A 9,640-nucleotide genomic window follows, 5' to 3' on the forward strand; every position below is an offset into this window, starting at 1 on the left:
GGCCTTATATTCACTGACGGGCACAGCTCCTTTTCTTCTTAGGCCAAAGTAGTGTCAATATGAGGGGTGGAAAAAACACAATACATATATTTCCCAACAAAGGGCCGGACATAGCCAACAGGGTGAAACAGGAGCTCAACCAGGGAAAAAAAAATACACCCTCAAGAGGCAGGAGCCTCTGCAACAGCAGCCTGCAAAACTTTGTGAACGAAATCAGCATCCGAAAATGCAAGTATATCCACCTTATAAAACTTTGTGAATGTGTGTACAGACGACCACGTAGCCGCCTTGCACACCTGAACCACTGACGCTTGATGATGGAAGGCCTAGGAGGCATTAAGCGCCCTTGTAGAATGTGCCTTGACAGGTAAAGAAGGAACCTGACCCTTAATGGAATAGGACTGCACCACCGTCTGCCTGATTCATCTGGAAATGGTCGCAGCATACGCGGCCTGCCCCTTACAAGAACAATCCGTAAGGACAAACAAAGAATGCGATTTTTGAATCTACTTCGTTGCCGCCAGGTACACCCTGATCACCTGAACCCCATCCAGGGAGTGTAGGGCAATTTCTTTAGGATGTTTCGGCCTCCTACACAAAGATGGTAACAAAATATCCTCATTTGAGCATAACCCAGAGACGACCTTAGGAAGGAACCCCTGACAGGGTCGTAACACCACTTTGTCCCTGTGAACCACCAGATAAGGTGACCAACAGGATAATACAGCAAACTCAGACAACCTACGTGCAGAAGTAATAGCCACCAAGAAAGACACCTTCTGTGACAGAGTGAGCAGAGGAAGTTCACAAAGATTTTCAGAAGAAGGTTTTTGAAGAACCTACAGTATCAAATCGGAGGTCCCACAGAGGTACCAGGGATCTCACAGAAGGAGCCAGATGGCGAACCTCCTGCACGAAAGTGTGAACCCAAGAATTATCAGCCAATGGCCGTTGTAAAAAGGCAGCAATCTGGTCCTTGATGGTGCCCAGAGCCAAACACTGATCTACACCTCGTTGTAGAAAGTCCAGCAGGCAGGACACAGAAAAGGAACGGGGAGAACCCCACCCCCGATACTCACACCAAGAAATGTATGCCCTCCAAACACGATGATAAATCTTCCTTGAAGTCGATTTTCTAGCTTTTAATAGCATAGGAATCACTGAATCCAACAGCCCTCTGTCCTTCAGCACCTAACTTTCAATAGCCAAGCCATTAAAGCCTGTGACAGTAAAGCAGGATGGAAGATCGGTCCTTGAAACAAAAGATCTTCTTTGAGAGGAAGCCTCCAAGGAGCATCCACTACCAGCCTTACTAAGCCTGCGTAGCAAGACCGGCGAGGCCAGTCTGGTGCCACCAGAATGACTGGAATCCCTTCCACCTCGATTCTGCGCAGCATTCTTAGCAGAAGTTGTAGTGGAGGAAAAGTGGGTCCCCCACCGAAGACACAGTTGGTAAAACACTTCTGGGTGAAAAGACCATTGGCCTGGCTGCAACACCTGATGACAGAGGTAGTCCGCTTTCCAAATTTTTCCACCCCTTGAATGTGCACCACAGAGAGGGCTGGAACATATTGTTCTGCCCATCTTAGAACGCTGGCTACTTCCAGGGCCGCTAGGGCACTTCTTTTGCCTCCTAGATGATTGACATATGCCACAGCCATGGCATTGTCCAATTGAAACCTTACCGGGCACCCCTGCAGACAATCCATCCACTGGGACAGGCAAAGCCTGATCGGCCAAATCTCCAGGATGTTTATCGGCAGATTGTACTCCTCTCAAGTCCAAACACCTTGAGCGGAGTCTGTGCCCAGAACACCGCCACACCCGGACAGACTGGCATCCATGGAAATCACTGTCCAATGCAGGGGGAGAAAGGACTTCCCTTGCCGAAGCGACAGGGGAACGGAGTCACCAAATCAGAGATCCCCTCGCATCCTGGCTCAACTGAATCAGGTTGTCCAATGATTGAGAATTCTTGTCCCACTTGGCAAGAATCTCTTTCTACAGAGGTCTGATATGAGACAGAGCAAACGGAACCGCCTCGAAGGTGGAGGCCATCAAACCCAGCACTTGCATGCAAGTCCTGAAAGATGACCGACGGTTGGACAACAGGGGCCGAATTGCCTCCTGCAACTTCAGCAGTTTCGCCTCCGGAAGAAACACCCGGCTTGAGGCTGAATCTGAATCTACAGTCAGGCCCAGGTAGTCCAGTTTGGTGGACTGAGTCAGAGCAGATTTCTGAAAATTCAGCATCCAGCCGAACTCCTGCAGAGTTCGCACAGTGATATCCAGATCGCCCTCTAGAGCCAACGAAAAAACTCTGCTCGCAGAAGAAGGTCGTCAAGGTACCCCAGTACCGCAATCCCCTTCTGCCTAAGCAAGGCCAACACTTTGTGAACACCCGTGGAGCTGAGGCGAGACTAAAAGGTAATGCCAGGAATTGATAAAGCTCCTCTCCCACAGCAAAGCGAAGGAAACGCTGATGCCTAACATATTGGGATATGAAGGTAAGCGTCCTTGATATCGATAGAGGCCAGAAAATCCCCTTGATGAAGGAATGCCACTACCATGTGAATTGACTCCATCCGAAATTTCTGAACGCTCACAAAGCAGTTCAGAGCCTTGAGGTCCAAGATCGAATGGACCCTGCCTTCCTGGGAACAGTAAACAGATTTTACTAAAATCCCTGAAAATGTTCAGACTCTGGAACAGGCACAATCACTCCCTGTGATAACAGATCCTGCACCGCCCCATAAAGACCTTGCAGCTGGGTAAAGGCGCAAGTTGGAAAGGAAGAACCTTGCCGGAGGCAAAGACCGAAACTCGATCTTTTAATCAAACCAAATCAACTTATTTGTCTTGAATCAAAGAGGTCCACGGGTCTGGAAAGAAACAAAGACTTCTTTCCACCCCAGATATGGGTGAGGACACCCCTTCAGGCAGAGGAAGGCTTGTCTGAGACCAGCAGAACCCACTTTTTGACTGACCCAGGGTCTCTTAGAGCCTCCAGCGAAAGTATGGGTGGATCTTGATCCCTTGTCCTGTGAGCCTGCTGGGCAAAAGGGCCGCTTGTGAGCCAAGAAAAAAAAGACCACATTTACGACAAGGCTCCTTGCTCTTGGCAACCTGTGGAAGCAGAGTACTCTTACCTGCCATAAGATCTTTAATGATCTCTTCCATAGAAGCACTGAACAAATGGTCTCCTGCAAAGGGAAGGTCAGTCAGCACCTTTTTGGAAGCCTCGTCAGCCGACCAGTACTTCAACCATATCATGCAGCGAAGTATCACTGCTGTCACAGATACTCTGCAAGCCAAAGGGGCCGCATCCAAGGATGCATCACAGATATACTGTAGCCCTTGTATCAACTGATCCGCCAGCTCAGGAGGATGTTGACCCCCTTCCCAATCCTGGCGTAGGATTTTCGCCCATTCCGTTAAGGTCTGGGAAACCAAGGTGATCACAAACACCGGCCTCAAAATTGAACCCGCCACGGTGAAAAGATATCAGACCAGAGCCTCAGCTCTTTTGTGCACAGGGTCCTTAAAAGATGGGGAATCCTCCACCAAAAGAAGCATGGCTTTATTCAATCTGGAGGCCTGAAAATCCACCGCTGGTGGAACCGTCAGCTTCTTCAAAAGAGAGACTCCTCAAAAGGATACCTCCTAGCAAAACGCTTAGGTATTCCAACCATGCGTTTCAGGGACCTCTACTGACTAGCGAAAATCTCGATGAAAAAGGCACGAAAGGGGAACAACTTAGTCACCTTGGATGGCCTACAGGTGCCAAACTGCACCGGCGCAGTATCTGTGTCCTCTAATTTAAAAGTTTCCTGCACTGATACAATCAGTGCCTCCACAAGCGCCTTTTCACGCGCAAACGTAGTGGAAGAGGATTCATCCTCACTGTTAGAGCACTCAGGGTGCGTGGATGCAGACCAAGTAGATTGGCTCGCGTTCACGGCGGCCAAATCCACCTCAGACTCTGAGGAGGCAGAGGATACAGGTGAAGGCGCGGGGCACTTCTTCCCAGGCCACTTTTGCAGGGCCATATCAACTTTTGTGATTTGACTGCAGGACCGCCGTCATGGCCAGCAGGGCAGACCGAGACCCAGAAGGTCTCGCAGCTTCGGAGAGTGGGTCAGGTGGTGATAGCTGCTCCAGGGACTCCATGGTTAATTCAGAGGTCACCTTTAATATGCAAAAAAAAACCCTCACTCCGCTACCGCTGTGGTACTGCAAAACCCAGTGCTCCAGCAGCACTGTTATAGCAGAAGAAGGAGCTGTATACCCGCAGGGACTCACCACCATCTAATCAGAGCTGGATACAGAGCGCCAAGCTGCCTGCCATGCGGTGATCAGAGAGGAAGAGGAAGCGCTGTCACTCCACTAGAGGCCCTTCCCTGCTTCATAGGCTAGAAGAAAATGGCAGCCACATTGACTTCATAGGAAAACTCACAAAACAAGGTTGCCGAGGCTGTATACAGCCATCCACAACAAAATGACAGCCATTCGCCACAGGAGCATCAGAAAATCAGCTGCTGCCAGCGCGCTCCCACCAGCCCATCACCAAATGACACCCCATACACCACAACAGCCATGCACCCCGAGGGGGGACTAAGGGGGAGGTAGGTGAGGGCGACCTGTACAGGGGAACCCCGCTAATGAGGGGGTGAACCATGAGGAAAGGAAGGGCACAGAAGGGGTCTACCAACCCAAGGGAGGGTCCGTGTCCACCCCAGTATTTCCCCAGAGGAAAAGGGGGACACTATTCACCACACCTGGGAACAGAGCGGGCACCACTCCTGGCAGTCCACCGCGCCATCTTGGAATGGGGGTGCTGCGGGCCAGAGGTACGCTGCGACTCTGGCAGTGACCATTGTTATGACCAGGGCTATGCTTCCTCACGAGGCATTTCACTCGCTGCCCAGCCACCGTCCAGTGGCGCTATGTCGCAGCCAACCTACCGTGGAGCAAATAGTTGGGTCGTGCTCGCTGGCCAGACTGGGAAGACTGTAAGGATCTAGGATATCCAGTGCGTCGCCCAGTCCAGCAGTTCTCACAGGAAAAGAAAATAATAAAAGAAGAAAAGAATTCCATCTTAAAAAAAAAAAAAAAAAAAAAATTGCCATTACCAGAGATCCCAGCAAGGAACCAGGTCCTTTACTCCTGACTAGGCAGAAAAAACTGGAGTCCTAGAGCAGGAAGTGGGAGTATACCCCCTGGACTGCCCCAGGGGCGTACCCTAAATTGTTTCCGCCTAGTTCTACTCCTGTGGAGAGAGCAGTATAAGCCCAAGGGTCTAAGAAGATATGGAGCTGTGTCCATCAGTGAACGCAAGAGAAATGTCATTAACTGGAATTATATTTTAATGTTCAGGGTATCCGCTATGATGAGGTCAGGATTAGGGTGATGGAAGGTATTCCAGAAACTGAAGTTCTGGTTTTGGGTCATCTGGCATTAAGGAGAAAAGTGTGATTATGGAGGGCAGTGAGGAAGGTGCACAGATCACAGGCAGGAGTTAGGGTCAAACTAAAACACTACGGGGGACCATTTGGGATTGCCTTACTGTGTAGGTCCAATGAATCTGCTGATTGAAATGCACATCATATGCAGGAAGATGAGCCCTCCCACACAGCACAGCGCTGTGCTATATAAATAAGGATCCTGAAGCAAAGGAAGTCCTGTCAAAGTCATATGACCCCAGCTGTCCAATGACACAGCGTCCTCTGTAGCACCATGCAGCAAACACTACAGAGGGGCCTGCAGGCTCAGCGTTCTTGAGTGAAGCAGTGAGTTCTATCTGCACTCTATGGAACAAAGTGTCACATGTCCCGCGTGTCAATGGGCCAGGTCTACAAGACATTTCATATGTCTGTCATAGTGGGGACCCAACAGAACATCACCCCATATATCAGATATGTTGGAGCCCCCATTTATGATAAGACCAGCCCCAATCACAGCAAGTCGCAGGCCCTAGCTTGGAGGATGCAGCAATCTGTACTCCCACTTCAATCATCAGAGGAAACGGCACAGGAGAGAACACGGCATGTATCTTCAGTGAGGATGTAGTGATGGAGACCAGGCAGGGATACCAGGGGTGCTCAGTGAGGGGCAGTGTGTGCCCAGTTATGGGGCAGGGGGGTATGACAACACAGAGATCATGTCTGGGTTTAAGTCAAGGGACCTGAACTAATTAGGTTATGTGCAAAAATCAGTGTGGCGTGGGGAGAATGCAACAATGAAAATAAACCTAAAGACAAAACTTTTTTAGTGTTGGATAGAGTGGAGAGGGATCAGAAGCCCCGTCAGGTTTTATTTTGTCTGTGCCCCCATTAGGGAGATTCCCCCTCTAGATTTGTTCTGGTACCTGTTATCATTGTAAGTGAGGGAAGTGTGGTACTGATGGCCAGGAGGGCAATACTGATGAAGGGTGGGCAGTACTGATGGCCAGGAGGGCAGTACTGATGGAGGGTGGGCAATGCTGATGAAGGGTGGGCAATGCTGATGAAGGGAGGGCAGTATTGATGGCCAGGAGGGCAGTAATGACAGGTGAGTAGGCAGTACTGATGGCAAGAAGAGCAATAAATGATATGTGGATAGCAATGATGGTCAGGAGGGTCATAATAATGGAAGGGTAGTACTGATGGAACAGTAGACAGTGTTAATGGTCAGGGGGCAGTGCTTATGGAAGGGTAGCCAGTACTGGTGGTCAGGAGGGTAGTAATGATAGAAGTATGGGCAGTGATGACAGTTAGGAGGCTGGTAATGCTAAGCAGTGATGACAGGAGGCTGGCAATGATAGGCAGTGATGACAGGAGGCTGGCAATGATAGGCAGTGATGACAGTTAGGAGGCTGGCAATGATAGGCAGTGATGACAGTTAGGAGGCTGGCAATGATAGGCAGTGATGACAGTTAGGAGGCTGGCAATGATAGGCAGTGATGACAGTTAGGAGGCTGGCAATGATAGGCAGTGATGACAGTTAGGAGGCTGGCAATGATAGGCAGTGATGACAGTTAGGAGGCTGGCAATGATAGGCAGTGATGACAGTTAGGAGGCTGGCAATGATAGGCAGTGATGACAGTTAGGAGGCTGGTAATGCTAAGCAGTGATGACAGGAGGCTGGCAATGATAGGCAGTGATGACAGGAGGCTGGCAATGATAGGCAGTGATGACAGTTAGGAGGCTGGCAATGATAGGCAGTGATGACAGTTAGGAGGCTGGCAATGATAGGCAGTGATGACAGTTAGGAGGCTGGCAATGATAGCCAGTGATGACAGTTAGGAGGCTGGCAATGATAGGCAGTGATGACAGTTAGGAGGCTGGCAATGATAGGCAGTGATGACAGTTAGGAGGGTAGTAATGATAGGCAGTTCTGACAGTTAGGAGGGTAGTAATGATAGGCAGTGCTGACAGTTAGGAGGCTGGCAATGCTAAGCAGTAAAAATAGTAATTCGGGCATTCCTATGGAAGCACAGCCAGTACTCAAGAGCCAGGAGGGCAGTAATGATGCAAGGACAGGTAATGATGGTATTACTGATGGGTTAAGAGGGCAGTACTGTGGAGAGTGGTAGTGATTGGTCAGTAGGGGGGTAGTGACGGGATAGGTGGTCAGTAATGGCAGAAGGGTAGGCTATACTGATGGAAGGGCAGTAATGATGGTCAGGGGGCAGTGCTTATGGAAGGATAGCCAGGACTGATGATCAGGAGGGTAGTAATGATAGGTGGGCAGTGCTGATGGGATCAGGAGGACAGTAATAATAAAAGGGTATGGAACACTGATGATATGGAGGGCTGTAGTGATGGAAGGGTAGGAATGATAGTCAGGCAGTAACAATAGAAGGCCGAGGAGTACTGATGATATAGAGGTTGGCAGGGACGGTTAAGAGGGCAGTGGTGATGGAAGGGCAGCAATGATGGTCGGGGGGGGGGGGGGGGGATTTAGTGATGATGGAATAGTCAGGAGGGCAGTTATGATTGAATGGTCGGGCGGGGGGGGGGGGGGTGTAACGATGAATTGGTCAGGAGGGCAGTAACAAAAGTAGGACAGGGAATCCAGATGATATAGAGGTCAGTAATGATGGTCGGGGGGGGGGGCAGTAATAATAGTTCAGGGACTCCTGATGATATAGAGGTCAGTGTTGATGAGAGGGCAGCAAGGATGGTCTGGGGGGCAGTAACAATAGAAGGACAGGGAGTCCTGATGATAGAGGTCAGTGTTGATGGAAGGGCAGTAACAATAGGGAGTCCCGATGATAGAGGTCAGTGTTGATGGGAGGGTAGAGTGTCAGTGAGCAGTGCAGGGGGCGTGTCTGCGGGTATTGTGTTGGGCGGTAGTCCCGGGTACCTGCACTGATGTGAGGCGGGCTGGTGATTGGCGGTCTCAGGGGCTCCGGTTGCTGGGCTGCCCCCGGTCGGCCCTGTGTGTTGGCTCTGTTGCTGTTCTCGGTGTTGGAGTGCTGTTGATCCCGGAATCCTGGCACTGGGGCCGCCTGCTCCGACCCCCGGCCTCTCCCAAACCCCGGTCCGCCGCGGCCTCTACTCCTACCAGCCCCCGGGGCACGATCGAACCCCTCAGACATAGCGTGAGAGAAAAGCCCGGTCCCGGAACTCGCTACCCCCCGGGCCCGATCACAACACCCGCTCCGCCCCTTACCCTGTCACCTCATACAGCACAACAAGCCCAGCAGGGCCACAGCGCCACCTCCGGCCTGGAGGATCCGCCATATAAGTTCAGAAACACTGGGGCCAAGCCACAGCGCCACCTCAGGCCCGGAGGATCCTTCGTATAGCTTCTTATAGCCTTGGAATGGGCCACAGCGCCACCTCAGGTCCGGAGGATCGTTCGTATAACTTTATAAAGAATGGGGAGTCGCAGCACCACTTTACATAAGTTCCACCATGTTGCTTCATTAACCACTTAAGCCCCGGAGGATTTGGCTGCTAAAAGACCAGGGTTTTTTTTGCGATTTTTTACTGCGTGACTTTGACGGACAATTGCGTGGTCGTGTGACGTTGTACCTAAACGAATTTCACGTCCTTTTTTTCCCACAAACAGAGCTTTCTTTTGGAGGTATTTGATCACCTGTGCGATTTTTTGATCATGCGCTATAAACAAAAAAAGAGCGTAATTTTTGCAAAAATAACAATATTTTTCACATTTTTTTATATGAAATTCCCCCCAAAAAAAATGTAAAAATCAAAATTTTTTAACATTTTCGGCCAAATTTTTTTACGCTACATATGTTTGGTAAAAAAAATCGCAAAAAGCTTATTTTGATTGGTTTGCGCAAAAGTTATCGCGTTTACTAACAAAGGGAAAGATTTTTGTCATTTTTGGTGTTTTTTTTTTTAACGAGTAATGACGGCGATCTGCGATTTTTTTTTTTTGCGGTACTGCGACATTGCGGCGGACAGATCGGACCCTTGACTGACATTTTTGACACTTTTGGGGTTACCAGTGACATTACTACAGTAATCAGTGCTATATATATGCACTGTTACTGCAAAAATGACACTGGCAGGGAAGGGGTTAAGTGTGTCCTAGGGGCGTGTTTCTAACTTTGCAGGGACATTGCTATTGGTGTAAAAACAAAGATCAACAGTTCTACATAGTAGAACCGTCTGATCTTCATTTTTAC

The 9,640-nt window shown here is 49.7% G+C and overlaps 1 protein-coding gene across 2 annotated transcripts in view; it reads right to left on the bottom strand.

Moving 5' to 3' along the window:
- Positions 1 to 8,674, bottom strand: part of PAIP1 (poly(A) binding protein interacting protein 1) — a 60,806-nt gene extending 52,132 nt beyond the window's left edge. Inside the window, exon 1 of one of the 2 annotated variants that reach the window (XM_082243178.1) lies at positions 8,347 to 8,674. In XM_082243178.1, coding sequence (XP_082099304.1) covers positions 8,347 to 8,581 — 235 coding nt within the window. In that variant the 5' untranslated portion in view covers positions 8,582 to 8,674. The remainder of the gene's footprint in view (positions 1 to 8,346) is intronic. The other variant, XM_082243179.1, reaches the window with a different exon arrangement.
- Positions 8,675 to 9,640: the final 966 nt, after the last annotated feature.

This window comes from Pelophylax lessonae (assembly GCF_965119305.1).
Source record: "Pelophylax lessonae genome assembly, chromosome: 1".
In the NCBI taxonomy this organism is placed as follows: domain Eukaryota; kingdom Metazoa; phylum Chordata; class Amphibia; order Anura; family Ranidae; genus Pelophylax; species Pelophylax lessonae.